Source organism: Manacus candei, unplaced genomic scaffold (assembly GCF_025592945.1).
Source record: "Manacus candei isolate 608988 ecotype Guabito, Panama unplaced genomic scaffold, ASM2559294v1 h1tg000094l, whole genome shotgun sequence".
Taxonomy (NCBI): Eukaryota; Metazoa; Chordata; class Aves; order Passeriformes; family Pipridae; genus Manacus; species Manacus candei.
Genome location: NW_026138142.1, coordinates 2,434,075 through 2,451,129, shown reverse-complemented (window position 1 = coordinate 2,451,129; position 17,055 = coordinate 2,434,075). Strand labels below are relative to the sequence as shown.

The following is a 17,055-nucleotide window of genomic DNA, read 5'->3' as shown; positions in this document are numbered from 1 at the left end:
ACTTTGAATGTGCAATCCTGCTATTAGAAATTACTAAATTTACTATTCACTTTCAATTAAACCCTACCTTTAAGAACAATGTTTATTTAAAAAACACCCCAAACAGTTTTATTAGATGGCAGGTGAACTGTCATGAATGTTTTTTCTTATGCACGTTTTCACTGCCTACCACACAAAGTGAGAAAGCTTTCTGAACTCCTGCAGAGCAGAGGGGTGTTTTGCTAACATGTGGATATGGAATCCCAGTTTCAAAGAACATTGGTTATTAGTAATGAAGCTTTTTCAACTGGTTTTCATTAATTTATGTTTCTCATCTCTTCTGTTAAACATATTATGTCCCACTTAAGTTCTAACTTAGTTTCTTTGGAAAACACATGAGAAGTCCTGAGCATATTCAAAACCAAAGTCATTATTTGAATGCCTATATGTTTTTTGTTTGGAAATCAGGACCTTCTGTGAAGTTCATTGTTTTATAATATAACAATTTTTTCCTTAACTTACTATTCACAGATTTTGTTGGCTTTATTATGTGTACTGTGTTACTCAATTGTGTGGTTATGACTGTACGTCAGCTCCCATCAGCACTCAGGTGGACTGAGTAAGTATCTCAGTGGCTCTGTGTTCCCTCTTTTTCCATGGATACCAACGTGCCGGACTGACAATTTTAAACAATGTGGTGATCTAATTCAGGGCCTTGAAAAATTTCACTGAGACCTTTGAGGAAGATTGAGGATTGTTATTATATCTCCCAGTCTTTGGTGGACCTTCAGTGCCTTTTCTCAGAGGCTCACACCATGTGCCCTTTACTCTGTGTTGGCTAATTTTGCCATCTACTGTGACATAGAAGATTGCCCCATTTTTTCTTTTAAGGAATGAGCCTTTTAGAGAGACTGTGGGGTAGAATTTTAACTTAATATCTCTCATTCTACAGCAATAACCTGAATGTCTGTTATGGTTGGCTCATGCAAAAACTAGAAAGGGTTAAGTGTCCATTCTGTTCTTTCTTCCTGTTTCCTGGTGACACTCCTGGGTCAGTTGTTCCCATTAGAAAGGGATTGTAATGTCTTGCTACCTTTTGTACTTGTGTACTGTATCCAGTGCAACTTGACTTGTTGTTCTAGAATTAAATCTTGAAAATGTCCCCAGAGCCCCTTTTATCTTGGGGTAAGCATGGTGATAAGAATAGCTTAATTTTCTGTAGGTTTACTTTCCGTTATGGCGGATTCATCAGAATAACTGTATAAAATGTGCAAACTTTACAGGCTGAAATAAGCCTTTGTTCTGTTGTTCTTTTGTTCTATTGTTCTGCCAGACTGTTGAGGCTTTGAGATTTTCCAGCCTGCTTTAGAATATAAACACAGTATTAAAAATGTTTCCTAAGGAAGTGTGAGTTATCCTTCACTCAGAAATAGTATCATAGGCTTCTGTGAACTTTTGTGGTTACAGATTTACTATCTGAATCTTACTAGAATTCAGGGACACATCTTCTTATAGCCATGATGCTTCAGAAAGTAATGTAACCAGTCCTATCACAGAAAATGCCTGAATGTGCCTGAATGTGACTCAATCTCATTAATATTTTTATTTCTATAATCTTAATATGGACTTTCTTCCTCAGATGGTTTTTTACTGCCATATATACTAGTGAAATATTGATAAAAATAGTAGCAAGGGGATTTGTTTGGAATGAATTTACCTTCCTTCGAGATCCGTGGAACTGCTTGGATCTTTCTATTATTATCATAATGTAAGTAAAACTCAGTTGCTCTTTTACACTCAGGGGGCAAAACCACAGATGATTTGATGTTGCTGAAATTCCTGAGAGTGTTTGGCATCCTACCTGCTAAAAAGTTACTGTGCTTGAACCACCATTTGCATATCTGCAAAGAGAAAAATAGTCATAGACTGGCTCAACATGGTTATGGTTTGAAAAGTTACATCCTTGCCATTCAGTTACATGTGGTTTCATTTTATAGGTACGTTACTACGTTTAAAAAAATGGGCAGTGTTTCAGCTCTTCGAACTTTCAGAGTGCTGAGGACTTTGAAAGCCATTTCAGTAATACCAGGTAAGGAACAATCTTACTGCTATCCTCTCCATTTCACCAGTGTGCTAATTCTGATTCCTCTCCTGTTCTTGTCCTCAGCTTTCTGGTCCCCTTCTGTGACTGCTGATGGGATCTCAAGGTGTGACTGTTTTACAGTCTGTTGTAACTCTCAGCAGTATCCTAACAGAATTATTTTAATAATTTTTCCTCCAAATGGTTTTGACAAAGGCAAATTTAATTTCTGCACTTTTTATCCCATCACTAATGTTCAATTTTAATTAGCCCGTTTCCCTTTCCTTTTTACCTTAGTCTTCCTGGAGCAACCTCCTCTATTTGATGTGTTCTCTTAACATAATATGGTTATACCCCCATATTTCTGTTTCCTTAGCTTAATTAGCTTGCTAAAATTCATTGGCTTAAACTTCTCTGGTTTCCTCCCAAGAATGTTGACTTTGAAATATTTGAGACTTTCATTTGTTTCCTTGCATGACTTTGTTAGGATACCATCTTAATTTAGAATTTGCAAGATAGTAAAATTAGTGTTAGTACTAAGCAGAAGCCAAAGAAGTTATGATTAGGAAATTTAGGGAAAAATGCTTTACTCACTGCTATGCTTTGTTTTACCTCATTTAATACTCAGAAGTTACAAACCCATTTACTCTGATTGTTTTTAACAGACTTGCAATGCTGTGTCTTGTCATATGGGAATGTCACTGCATTCCTCTTCTCATTTTGCATATTATTGGATCTTATTTTTCTAGGTTTGAAAATCCTGGTAAATTCAATTATTGAATCTGTTAGGAAACTTGCTGACGTGATGATCTTGACTATATTTTGCTTGAGTATATTTGCCCTAATAGGCCTCCAGCTTTTTATGGGCAATTTAAGATTCAAATGTGTCCTCAATAATACTGTGTACAATGACTCATTATGTAAGGATCCCAAGATCTATGTATCAGGTGATGAAGGTAAATATTATTCTTTTCTCTCTTTACATAATTTGTGTATTTTCCTATGAATGTCTTGAATTTCAGAGGTATGTTAAACTATAGTTGCATGTCTTTCTCCCAAGAAGGAAAACCCTTCCGTTTGCACGAGTCTTAATATGAAGTCTCTGGAACCAGTGAATGTGAAATTAGTGAATCTTGGATTTGGAGAAAGATCAGCAGTCTGTGGGATAGATGGGGCTGAGTTTTCTATAAGTATTTGCCTTTTTACCTGTGCATGGTACAGGGATCCTAATTCTAGGGGTACTGCAAAGGGAATGGTTATTTTTTAATCACTTTTTCTATATTTCAGGGATTTTGCCTACTTCTCACAGAGATTCTTATTTTTACCAGAGAATCCGGTAAAGAAATGAAATCTTACACTGTGAGTTGTGCAGTAAAGAGTTGCCACTTTTTTTAAACTGTCGTAGAGACAGATCTACTGAGAATCAGCTTCCCAGAGCTTGGATCCATCAGGGGGTTTATCAAGTGCAGTAAATGTATGGTTTCCTGTCAGAAGCCTGTGCAAACTGACAACTTCTGATTTTATGATTCCTTGATTTATTTTTTATTAGATATCTGCCACAGAATGAATGGCTCTTCTGACATATTGCTCTGTGGGTTCAGTTCAGATCCCGAGTAAGTGAACAAAGCAGTTTTAGTACTTTCTTGATTTGTTCCTCCAGATGTCCTGTGGTTTTATTTCTGGTCTGAAGGAATGGTGATGATTTTTCAGGAGGATATGGTGCGTGTGTGTCATTAAATTAAAAGGCATATATTTCACCTCAGAAAAAGAATGAAGTACAAGGATGCAACCAGTTATGTATGTACTTTGTTGCTGACCACTGGGAATGTAATGGTAAGGTAGAATGATATAAATGAGGAGAAGAAGAGATCAGTAAAGACCTGTTAGAGATTAATAAACTCTCCTCTCCTCATCTTGGTGAATTATTTAAAACTAAAAATAATTCCATTTTTCCCCTCTCTGTGTATTTGTTTGCACATATCCAACATCATGAGAGACTTTTTGTCTAGTCCTACACTAAGATTTCTGTCTAGTTTACTCTGATTAGGCAAATGGCTTTCTAGGATGGTTTGATATAAATCAGCCCTTCTGGCAGAATTAAATTGGGGAATTATGAAATGGACTTTCAGATAAACTGAACAAATCTGGTGTTGTCTATGGGGTGCTTTCAGGTACTGTTAAATCTCCATGTAAGTATTGTTTAATCTTTATTTTGTGGTTAGGAAAGAGTGCCCAGAAAACTATACCTGCAAGAAGATTGGGCAGAATCCCGACTTTGGTTATACAAGTTTTGATCATTTTGGCTGGGCCTTCCTCTCTGTATTCCGTCTGATGACACAGGATTCCTGGGAGCGCCTCTACAGACAGGTGGGTACTTCTGTTACCTGATAGAATGACTTGACATATCCTGATTCCTCACCAAACCTTTTGGCTCAACACTTTAGTTTCAGATCATTTTTGACAACTGATACTAAAAATTTGGAGGCTTGATGTTTTGATTCAGAGAGCTGAATGTAACTTTTGAATTCTGGTGGGGATTTTTCTCAGAAATGCTATAAAAATGCATGTAGACAACTCTCTGGATCCCCTATGCCTATGCAGTGCCTTTGCTAGCCAAGAATTATCCTCTACCTTGTTCTGTAACTTTTTGTCCATTTTGACTTTTTTTTTTCCATCAACCATTATTAATTAGGACTTTTTAAAATGGATATATCTTCTTCTTGCCATTTGAAGCTCACATGGTTTTTGGGGTTTAATGTATCAAAGCTTAATTTTGAACCATCTCCTCTTCTGCCATTTTAAAAAAGTGTAAAGTTAGTTTGAAAATGTATTGGAAACATTAGTTTGTTAAGAATATATCACAACTTTTACCTTTTCCTCACAGACTATTCGTACATCTGGAGTGACCTCCTTTTTTTTTTTTATGGGAGTCATCTTTTTCTGCTCATTTTATCTTTTCAATCTGATCTTGGCTGTAGTAACTATGGCATATGAAGAGCAAAACAGATCTAGTCTTGCTGAAACAGAGACCAAGAAAAAACTACTTCAGGAAGCCCAACAAATTCTAGAGAAAGAACAGGTTTGTAATTATTACATATAATAAGTGGTTCCTTCTGTTTTCTTCTGTATGTGAATTAGGGAAATGATGGTTTGAATTAAACATGTGCTTCTTACATATATACATATATACATACACACAGGCATTTATAGAGACATAAAGAGAAATGAAGCGTGAGAAAGTATTGTATTTGAATATATAAACATTTCTGTGATACAAAAAACCATCATTAAATTTTAGGATTTGCAGACCTGACATTGTATAGGAATGGCTTACTGGCAAGTTTGTACCTTTTATGGTATTGCATAGGTGCTGCACTCCATGGTTTTCCCCATTCTTGTACACTACCATTATTGCTGTGGACAGAAATTCCTTTCTCTGGGTATTCCTTCTTCCTATTACTGCATAGTCTCATGAAGGAAATATGAGTGGATACATTTACATCCATGAGAAAAATTGTCATTTCTGCAGTTCCCAGAAGTTGGAAGTTCTAGTGCTGATAGATTTCAGGCCTGATTAAAAAGCCTTCCAAGAGCCACTGTGCTCAGCACTTTAAAGGTTCTCAGACCTCTTTCTGAGTGACAGGATGCAGGAGGTCTATCAGTTGACAAGAGCAGGAATAGTCTTTAGCCAGGATAATGCTGTTTGTTCCATATTAAGTTTCCTCTTGACATCCAGAGACTGCATTATTTTCTTTGCTGTTGTTTTGGAGAGTTAATAGACATACATCAGATTTCCACAGTGTTTCTTCTTGGCATAATATTGTTCCAATCATTCATACCTTGGTCTGTAAGGGACCAGGGATCACCTGTTTTTATTTCTGACAATCACTGAGCCATAGAATCACAGAATGGTTTGGATTGCAAGGGACCTTCAAGATCCTCCAGTCCAGGGTGGTCTGGAACACCTTCCACTAGACCAGATTGCTCCAAAACCCATCTAACTTGGCCTTGAACACTTCCAGGGATGGGGCATCCAGAGCTTTTCAGGGCACCTTATGCCAGTGCCTCACCACCCTGCCAGGAAAGAATTTATTCGTAACATCTAATGTAAATCTCTCTTCTTTCCCTTTAAAACCATTAGCCCTTGTCATGTCACTACTTGCCCTTATAAATAGTCCCTCTCCAGCTCTCTTGGAGCCTCTTTAGGCACTGGAAGGGGCTCTATGGTCTCCCTGAATCCTTCTCTTCTGCAGGCTGAACGACCCCAGCTCTCTCAGCCTGTCTCCAGAGCAGAGGTGCTCCAGCCCTCGGAGCATCTCCGTGCCCTTGGGCAGGTCCATGTCCTGCTGATGTTGGGGGGACCCGGAGCTGGACACAGCAGTGCAGGTGGGGTCTCAGGAGAGGGGAGCAGAGAGGGAGAATCACCTGCCTTGACCTGCTGCCCATGCTTGTCGTGATGCAGCCCAGGACACAGTTATTTCTGGGCTGCAGGCCCACTCTGCTGGGTCATCTCGAGCTTCTCATCCACCAGAAGTGAAGCTCTAAGCCAAGGCAGCAGGATGGGTTAAAAATTATTGGTAAGACCTATTGTATCTTGTAGCTTTTTATAAAAGAGATCTCTGATTTGCTGCTTACAGTCAAAAAAGTCAGTAAGAGGCCATATGAATATTCTCTAGCAAGTATCCAATTTCCTCATTAAGGTGTAAGGCATCACCATTTTACCAAGTTCCTCCTCTAGAGCTGTTGGCAGCTCTGTAATGTTTCCCTGCCTGACATTCCAGCTTGCCAAGCTTTACTTAGGCTTTTCTTCCTTCTAGTTTTCTTTTGACAGGATTAGTATTTAAGAAAAGGATTTAGATTGAGCCCTTAGTGTTCTGTTGTCTTTGGACTCAAGGTCCTTTTCAAAACAAGAAAAGGGAAGTAAAAGGATAAACCATAATATTCTGTAATTCAGAGACAAAACACAATATTTAATGTGACAAGAGGAAACTTGAATTACAGCAGCTGACAAGTAACCCTGTTTGGTCTTTCCATATTGTGAATAGGATTTTGTATTCCTGTCTTTTTATAGCAGTTTAATATTTGAAAGCTAGAAATTGTTAGTGTAAAGCATTCAGAGAGCATAATAATTTAATGAGTAAAAACTAAATTGAATATTATCCTAGTCCATGTGTTGGCATTTGCCTTGTGTTAATAGACAGACCTTTGGCCTTTTCTTTTACAGGAGTTGGCTGCAGCAGAAAGCAGTAAGGCCTTGCAGGTTGGGTCTGAAATGCCAGTTGATGACTTGAAAAATTCAAAAGGAAATGAGATTAATGAGGAAACACTTATTTTAAGACAAAATGTAATTTTAGGTGATCAGGAGAAAGAGGAGCAAATATTTAAATCACAGCCTGGTCACTGCCACAAGAAGCTTGTAAGTATTCAAAATAGAAAATATTCATTAGACTTGCATGTGATATGACAATTCACTGAGCAGAAAAGCTTTGTTTGTTTGCATTTTTTTCCTCTCTGTTTTTTTTTTCTCCTTCTTGCATTCATTGGAGTAACTTGTTTTTTAAAGCAATCTGAAAATTGTATTTTGGGATGTGGGGGAGACAGCACTATTTGGACTTGAAAGAGAAATTGGAAGTGGGTGTCAGTAGTACATATTATTTCATACTGAAATGATTTCACATTAAAAAAGGGAAAAAAAATAGAAAGGAAAACCTAGAGCATAATCCAAACAGGGTGAGATGCTCTGACATAGAGTTCTTTTATTAGTCAAATAAATATAAACTGCAACAAATGTGGCAACTACTTGTGGCTCTCTGAGAACTCTTCAAACAATGTACTCTCTACTTTCATCACAAAACGAAGCTTAAGATGCTAAGTCAAAGAGAAAAAAGTATATCAGGTAGGAACATTTTGGTAGGACTTAATCAGTTTACAAAAACTTGAACGGATCATTCCTCTAGAGAATATCCCTATTTTAAATCCCAGTTTCTCATCCTCAGTTATTTCCCTCACTTAAAGACAGATGAGCAGCAGTAACCAGGCCAGTGTTGGGGAACACCCTTGTCTTTTATAAAAACACTAACTCAATGCTTCTGAACAGCTGTGAACTTCAACAAGAAGACCGAGGACTTTAGTCAGGCTGGCACACACATTTTTATGTATTTCTGTCTTACACCAAACATAATAGAAAGGAATGAAAGGACAAGTTGCACTGGTAACATAATTAGAATAGTCTAAATGAGCCTTTTAGACTCAGAAAAATTACAGAGAGAAAAATGAGCACTTTAGCTCTATATTACAAATTCATTTGATATGTCCCTTCTATGACATCTATCAGATGTTTTGATTATTTTTCATTAAAATATCAGAATGACAAAGAGAAATAATTATTATGAAACCCCTGAGGCCAAGAATATCAGTTTCATTCCCTGAATAACAGCTTTCTAGAATATGTTAATAAAAATCATAATATCAAAAAAGTTTGAAGTAATGGTGTGATATATCCTTACTTATACACCCTTCCAGCGTTCTCTGGAATTCTTTCTGACTTTCTCTACCTCAGAGTCTCACATATTCTTTGTAGCCCATGTTTTATGATTGTCTATTTAATCCTGAGAAAGCATGTGGGCTTTAATGTATCATGATCTGAATATTTGATAATAATTCAGTGTATCCCATAAGATACAAGTGTTGGCCTGTCTGTCCTTGAGCTCACATCAGGAGCACTGAGCTGAGCATTCTGTGGCTTCTAATGAAAACAAAAGTAGTGCATTTCATAATTTTGGGCAGTTCAATATTAGTAGAAATCTAGATAGACCTAGTAGTGCTGGAAAAAACAATAATTTTTATTAACTACTTGACTATTTTTCATATTATTAAATGTATATTATTTAATAATGATCAATAATTATCATTGTTAAATAGGGAATAGTTTATTCAAACTGATGGCCAGTGGTTTTTTTGTCTGTTCTTCTCATCAGCCACTGGAAAAACGGAAGGATTGTTTTCCCTTGCCCCATTAATGTTTCTATACTTCTTCTATAATGACATTTTTATTGTTATTAAATATTTTCAGAAGGAAACAACTTCATGAAGAAATTTACTGGTTTTGATGAAATGCCCTTTTTCTTCTAAAGCAAAGACCTGATAGTATTGTATTTTTTGTTTTATATATTGTCACCAAAGTAAAGCTTCCCTTCAATGTGTATTTAAAAAGGCATATTTATGTCATGCTGGACATAAATATTGTATTGCCAGTTTTTCGTATTCCCTTGCTATGTTACCTTCTGTTGTCTTTCTAACCAAAGAGGCAGATCCTGCTGTCCTATGATGTGTCAGTGGACTCTATTAATGATCCTTACCGAAGACAGAGGTTAATGAGTGCAGCCACTATTCTTACAGACTTTTCAAGTAAGTCATTTTTCCTATGGTTTTGTGTAATGTGACCTGAGAGATCAAACTGTCTCAAACACTCAGCATTATTTTAAAAACCACTAGGGGAAATTATGCTGCAAATGTAAATTTCAGGAAAACAAAGATTCTCATATCTCATCTAATTGTGACTGTAACTCACAATTACCAAGGGTAAATCATGCCTGACCAACTTGATTGAAAGAAGAGAATTTCAAAGTGTGTGTAAGCAGAAACGTTGCCCATTTTCAGAGGAAGAGGTTGTGCAGTCTCTGACTTGATGGCTGGCCCTGCTTGGAGAAGGGGGTTGCACTACAGATCCCCTGAGCTCTCCTCCAACCTCACTTATAACCCTGTCCTCAGCTATGGACACCTGTGGCTGGGCAGGTTCAACTCACAGGACACAGGTTGTCATTGTCCCAGAAACAGTGATTTCTCTCCTTAATGCAGATCCTTTATCATCCTTTAATAGTGTAATCATAGAATCATGGAACTGTTTGTGTTGCAAAGGACCTTAAAGATCATCTTGTTCTTACCCCCTGCCATGGACAGGGACACCTTCCACTAGACCAGGTTGCTCAGAGTCCCATCCAACCTGGCCTTGAACACTCCCAGGGATGGGGCATCCACAGCTTCTCTGGGCAACCTGTGCCAGGGCCTCCTCAGCCTCACAGGAAAGAATAATAATCATATGAAGAGGTGGGGAACATCCCCTGTTTCTGTCATTATGAGATTTGTTGGGGGTGACCTGCAATAGCCTGTGATTAGTGTAGCCTATTTTGTGTAGTAGGAGTGAAACAACTCTTTTCAATGATGCCATTCTGCTCACATGAGATTGATTTTTCTTTCCAATCTTTTCTCTGACTGTATTTTCTTCTCACTGTGATATTCCACACAGGATTATTCATATGCCACTTTCCCTCTTTCTCTGCTAGAGTCAAAATTGAAATGTCCTGCATTGTGGAAACGTTTTGCTTCAAAGTATCTAATTTGGAATTGTTGTCCATTCTGGAGAGCAGTCAAAGAGAAGGTGAAATTGGTGATTTTGGATCCATTTGTTGAACTGTTTATCATGGTTTGCATTGTCTTGAACACCTTATTCATGGCTATAGAGCACCCTGACATGCCACGAACCAGAGAAATTAGTAGTATAAGTGACCAGGTAAGTGAGGTCTATGTTAGGGTGAATATGAAGTTATAATCCCATAAGGAACAGTCCCATAAGGAGACAGACTTCTTCAGTGACCTTTTCTGAATTTCTTTTTTGTCTTTCCAGGTGTTCACCCTGATTTTTACACTAGAAATGATCTTGAAAATCATTGCTCTAGATCCTTACTACTATTTTCAGAACAAGTGGAATGTTTTTGATAGCTTGGTTGTTTTGATTGGCCTACTGAGCTTTAGAACCAATCTGTCACCTTTCAGAGTGGTAATGATTTCTTTGCTATTTTTTAAAAGCACGTGTATTGTATAGATTTGTGAATGATTACAGTGAAATACCCTCTCATTATTTTACTGATGAATCTGTTAAATCAGTTCTCTTTGTTGGTAAATAGTAAGCCAACAGGAATATTTCACTGAATAGATAGTAAAAGTTCCTTGACAGTTTTTCCTTTTGAGCTGAGATTTGCAAAATAACAGAGCTTTCCTCAGGGCTTAGTCTTGGCCTTGAGGACTCTTCAGTGCTTTCCTCCATTTTAGGGAGAAGGAGGAATAGTTCTGAAGTGTCTGTGTATAACATTGCTTTTATATTTATGTCCTTACTGCATATTTTTAATGTTAAATTTACTAATTACTTCAAAATGCTTCTTTGCATTTCAGTCCACAAGCCTAGAAATGCAGTTGAATTCTGTTTCCCCTTGTTTATCACGACTGAGAGATTTTCACAGCCCTGAATGCTAATTTGACTAAATACCTCCTTTTTACTTGTGGGGGTACATAGGTCCCATCTGCCTTTTCAGATCCTATTTTAAGTCTGTTTGGTGAGAAGTATAAAAAAATATTTGTCTTATTGCATTTGACCAAAACTCAGTAATTTCATAACCTTTTCCAAGTACCCGTGACCTACTTCATTATATTCCTGTTCTTTTTATTGCTATTAACATTATTACACTGGCACACTCTCGTATCTAACTTAGCACAAACAATTTGAAACCTTCCTTTGATACTTCTCTGCTCTCAATAACATTAACTGTTGGAGCTTAAGCACAGCAGTTTTGCATCAAAACAATTAAAAACCTTTCTTGGGGAAAAATGACAATGTTACTGCAGTAAAGGCAGCATGATAAATGCAGGGTCTGGTTTTTGTGTGGGCTGTGCTGTCTGGGCTGTGTTTGACTTTACCTTTTTTCTCTTATGTTTTATTTACAGATCAGGATCTTCAAATTGGCAAAGTCCTGGCCAGCCTTAAATACTCTTATGAAAATAATTCTAAACTCATGTGGTGCTCTGAGTAACCTCACTCTGGTTTTGGCTATCACTGTATTTATTTTTGCTGTACTAGGAATGCAGCTTCTGGGCAGTGATTATGAAAAAAACTTCTGTAACATAAGCACCAGTGAGGATTTACGCTGGCATATGAAGGATTTCAGTCATTCAGTCCTGATTATATTCCGAATATTATGTGGAGAATGGATTGAAATGATGTGGGAATGTATGGAAGTGGCTGGACAAGGGATCTGTATTACAATTTTCATGCTAGTCCTGGTGATAGGAAACCTGGTGGTGAGTTTTAAGCTGATTCCCAGTCCCTACTGAATGCATCCAGTTACACTGGCAACTGATTTTTTTCAGAGGGAAACTTTATCATTTCAAGAGTATTCACACTATTCTCTTTTCTGGATGTCACTTGACATGTTTTTCTTCAATATTTTTTTTTTTACTTTCCCCCTGTCTTTCTCTTTCTCACATAAGATGTAGAGGCAATACAAAATTATTCCCTCTACCCATAGTATAGAAGTGCAGTGCTTCTGATAATGCAGTATCTGATGTCTTCATCTTTTGTGTTGATAGGATCCAATAACCAAACTGTTCAGTGCTTTTAATGTTTATCAACTTATATTATCAAGAGTTTACCATACCTAGATTTTCTGGTTTGTATGACATATAGTAGATGGAATGTAAATGTACTGGAAGACAAAATCTTTTTCATCTGCTTGGTTTGTTGGTCTATACTAGAACCTTTTGGATGGTGGTGTTATTAAAATTCATCTTTGCTCTTTTTCAACATATCTATCTCCTCATACGTTATGGACATCAGAGCAGGTGAAAATATATTTGATATACCCAAACCCTCACTTCCTTCCTTCTTCTCCTGCCATTCCTTCCAGAAAGGGCCAGATCATACTATAACAATATTGCAATATAATAGTAAATAATTTCATGGCAGTGGTTGAGGAAAGCAAGACTGAGGGTTTCTGAAGTGACTTTTCTGTTAGCAGTGGTGTCTCCAACTTACTTTAATTATTTCAAGGTGCTCAACTTGTTCATTGCCCTGCTGCTGAGTTCGTTCAATACTGATGCCTCAGGAGGACAAGAGGAACCTGGAGAAAGGACTAAATGTCAGATTGCCCTTGCACAGATTCTCAAGGGCTTGAAGTCTGTGAAAGACAGAATTCTGAATCCTTGTGGCAGAAAAATGAAAGGAAGCCTCAAAAAGACAGACAAAAAGAAGACTTTGGAAGAAATTTCTGGCAAAAACATAGAGGATAATAATTGTGTCTGTGTTCCCATTGCAAAAGCAGAGAGTTACAGTGACAAAAGTGATGATGACTACATTGTATTCACAGAAACAGAACACAGAAAACAGGTATGAACTATTCACATTTAAAACAAAATATGTAACTTACATCTGTAATTGTCATCTCAAAGACTCAACAGTAAATATTATCCCTTCTGTCATTTCTGCCATTTTACTTTCTTTGCTCTTCTAGTGCAAGGGCTACCAAATAGTCTTCATTTGCCAAAGACATTTTGAATATCCACTTTTTCACCATTTGCTTCGTGGATAGCCCTAATTCTGCTTTTGTCTGTTTTGTTTCCATCTATTGCTGTCAACAAATAAATGAAGTTTGATTGACACAGACATTCCTTCTTTTTGTCTCCTTTGCCTTACACATTTTGGAAGGCAGCCTCTTCTGATGCTTCCATGTCTCTTCTCAGTTGCCATTTGCTGTGGTTTGGGTCATATTAGGAAGCATTGTCAATGGCATGTCTTTGGACAAGTTCTCAAAGAAGCAAAAATTGCTGATCACCTTAGAATCATCTGTGGCCATTTCAAAGATGTTATCCAGAAGCATTTGATGACAAAAACTGCTGCAGTGGAATCTGATCTTTCTTGGAATTTGTGGAGACAAAAGGACAGAACTAATTGGGATCACTTAGGTCTTCTGCCTGTAACTGGAAGCATGAGGCTGTTGAGGTCCAGCTGCAAAGGTTAATTGGATGCAGGAATCCATCCCTGGGCTAAATGTATTTCTTGGGGAATGATACATTTCCACAGTAAAACCTCAAGAGCACACTGTTTGAAATCAAGGAAGAAACCATTCTATTGCAAGCATTTTATGGATATCATTTAATTATTTGTAAAAACACGAACACACTAATGGAAGGTTCTCTGCCCATGACAGGAGGTTTGGAACTAGTTGATCTTTAAGGTCCCTTCCAACCCAAACCCTTCTGTGATTCTAAATTTTGTGGAGGTTTTAGATTCTGTTAAAGAATTCTGACTTTTAAGAATGATTGTCAGGAATGAAAAATCTGGAAAATCAACTGTTTTCCATTATTTCCTGCAGGGAGACAGATTACGACACAGAGAACACCGGCAGAGTTCAGGCAGCTTCAGTCAGATTTCTGGGACTCCTGAAACTATAAATGTTTTCACAGTAACACATGAAAAGCAAGAGCAAAAAGAGGTAATTCTAACTTTTATCATCTTGTGGAATATGCTAGAGATTCAAATTGTCACAGCTGTTCTCTCATTCAGCAGTGACAGGACAGGCTGGGTTTTTCTGAAGAGTAGCAAATATAATGGCTGTGGAGGTGGCACATCTCTCTAGAGGTAGTAATAGCATGGAGGTTTGTGTCTCATCAATAGCCATGGTTAATGGTGTAACTTAATGTATAATTTTGTACAAAATAAGGAAACAGAAATTAACCAGGAAACGTAATGATTTTAAGCATGTCTGATAGATGCCACTTGTTTCTATGGATAATTCTGTTTGCTGTCATTCTTGGATGCAAAAATGTGCTCTCTAGAAATGGTTCCCTAAACAACCATGGTTTTTCTGGTATGGAAACCCATCTCATTCTAATGTTCCATATCAAAAAAAGGTGGAGAATCATGGCTCTGATGACCCAGAAAATTAAATGGAAGTTCAGCATCTTTCTGGATTACTACCCCCAAAAGTGAAACCCCATTAATATTTTCTGGTTTTATGCACAGTTGCCATAAATTTTCTTTGTTATACATTATTGAAATATATTTATATTTAAAAATAATATTGAAAACATTGAAGTGCCCAATAATTTAAATAATTGCATTTTTGTATATGATGAAGATTCCCTACGACGTTAGATTAGTGTAGTGCATCATGGCTGTCGACAGAGGAAATTCTCCCTTCTTCTGGCTTCTCATTCTTATCCCTATCCTCATGCCTTCCCTTTCCATGCCATTCAGGGCACTTACACATTATGGCTGATAGATTTCTTTATTCTTTTTTCCTTATACTTGCTTTCCTTATTGTACTTAGTTTTATAAGTGTGTAGGTTACCTACCAGTGATTACAATTCTTTGAGATGTGTAGACCTGTAGTGGGTTGACCCTAGCCAGATACCAGGCACCCACTAAAGCTGCTCTCTCACTCTCCCTCTTCAACTGGACAGAAGAAAAAAAACAGCTAAGGATTCATGAGTTGAGATAACAACTGGGAGAGGTCACTTACTGATTACCTTCAGAGGCAAAACAGACTTAAAGTGGGCATAGTACTTAAATTTATTACTAACAGGATAAGAATCAAAGAGTGAGAAATAAAACAGTCTTAAAAGCACCTTCCTCCCACCCCTCCTTCCCTCCATGTTCTCCCTCCTCCCCCTCAGCAGTACAGGGGGACAGGAATGGGGGTTGTGGTCAGCTGTTGTTTCTGCCACTGCTCAGGGGGAGGAGTTGGAGTCCTTCCCCTGCTCCCATGGGATCCCTCCCACAGGAGACAGTCCTTGATGGACCTCTCTGGTGTGAGTCCATCTCTTGGGCAGTAGTTCTTCCCAAACTGCTGTCCCGTGGGTCACTCCTCCATGGAGTGCAGTCCTTCACAAATGAGCTGTACTGACGTGGGTTCCCCACAGGGGCCACAAGTCCCACCCAGGAGAAACCTGCTCCAGCCTGGGCTTCCCTCTCCACAGGCTGCAGGTCTCCGGCAGGACCCTGCTCCATCCTTGGGCCTCCCAAGGGGTCACAACCTCCTTTCTGCATCCACCTGTTCCAGCGTGGGCCACTCCATGAGCTGCAGGGGGGTCTCTGCACCCTGATGGTCCCTCATGTGTTGCAGGGGCACAGCTGCCCCACCCTGCTCTGCACCATGGGCTCCAGGGCCTCGGCTCTGGCTCCTGGAGCAGCTCCTGCCCCTCCTTCTGCACTGCCCTTGGGGTCTACATTGTTATTCCCGTGTTCTCACTCTGCTATTCCCTGGCTGGAATTTCTTCTGCACAACAATTTTCTGTTATTAAATGTTATCCCAGAGGTGTTACTGTCACTCCTGACTGGCTCGGCCTTGGCCAGTGGCAGGAAGTCTGAACTGGAGCTGACTGGCATCGGATCCGCAGGAAAAGGGAAGCTTCTGGCAGCTTCCAACAGAAGCCACTCCTGTAGCCTCCCCATCCCCTCTATCAAAACCCAGCAGCAGAAACTTGCTACAAGACCATACATGCATTTCTATCCTGCTAGACCTTCCCATCTTCAAGCCTTTTGAGACATGGTTTGTATCTGAAAGTGAAAAGAGAATTCGATTGGCCTGAAGACGTCAGACTTTTGTCCAAAGTTGTAGCATAAGAAAGTCTTCTTCTTCCTGCATGTCCTGTTTAGATGACAAGAAGAAACCAAGAAACTTCTTCAATTAAAACCATGGAAACAAAGAGTAGGGATTGGCTTTTTCTGTCCTATTATTTGTGGTTTTAATTTGATAGTTCAGCAACAGTAAGGTAATTTATAGAGTGCAGAATTCCTTTGGGGAGGAGGGCAGGGGGATGATAAATTTCATTTATTTTTGGTTTTTTAACCTTGTGAATGAAAAGCAAATAAATTCTCCTCTTTCTCCTTCTCCCATGCAGAAATGTGGTGCTGCTCTCAGCTTTTCGGAAGCCAGCAGTGTGGATGCAGCTGTTGGTCTGGAGATGTTTTTCCAGACTGAAAAATCACACCTGCCTAAGGACTGTTTTGGAGAAAGTAGGAATCTTTCCTTTATTGTGCTAATACCAAATGAACCAGTGTTAAAAAATATCCACTTGGAACATGTCCAAATTAGCAGAATCTGTTTTCCTGCTCATCCCAGTGTTGACATCTGCCTTTGATTACCTGACCATCTCCTTAGACTCCA

At 38.5% G+C, this 17,055-nt stretch overlaps 1 protein-coding gene across 1 annotated transcript in view; it reads left to right on the top strand.

The window, feature by feature from the left end:
• Positions 1-2,990: 2,990 nt before the first annotated feature.
• The window catches only part of LOC127461029 (sodium channel protein type 5 subunit alpha-like), a 114,118-nt gene continuing 100,053 nt past the window's right edge, over positions 2,991-17,055 (top strand). Inside the window, exons 1-3 of the mRNA XM_051768251.1 lie at positions 2,991-3,015; positions 3,609-3,672; positions 4,282-4,426. Coding sequence (XP_051624211.1) covers positions 3,623-3,672; positions 4,282-4,426 — 195 coding nt within the window. The 5' untranslated portion in view covers positions 2,991-3,015; positions 3,609-3,622. The remainder of the gene's footprint in view (positions 3,016-3,608; positions 3,673-4,281; positions 4,427-17,055) is intronic.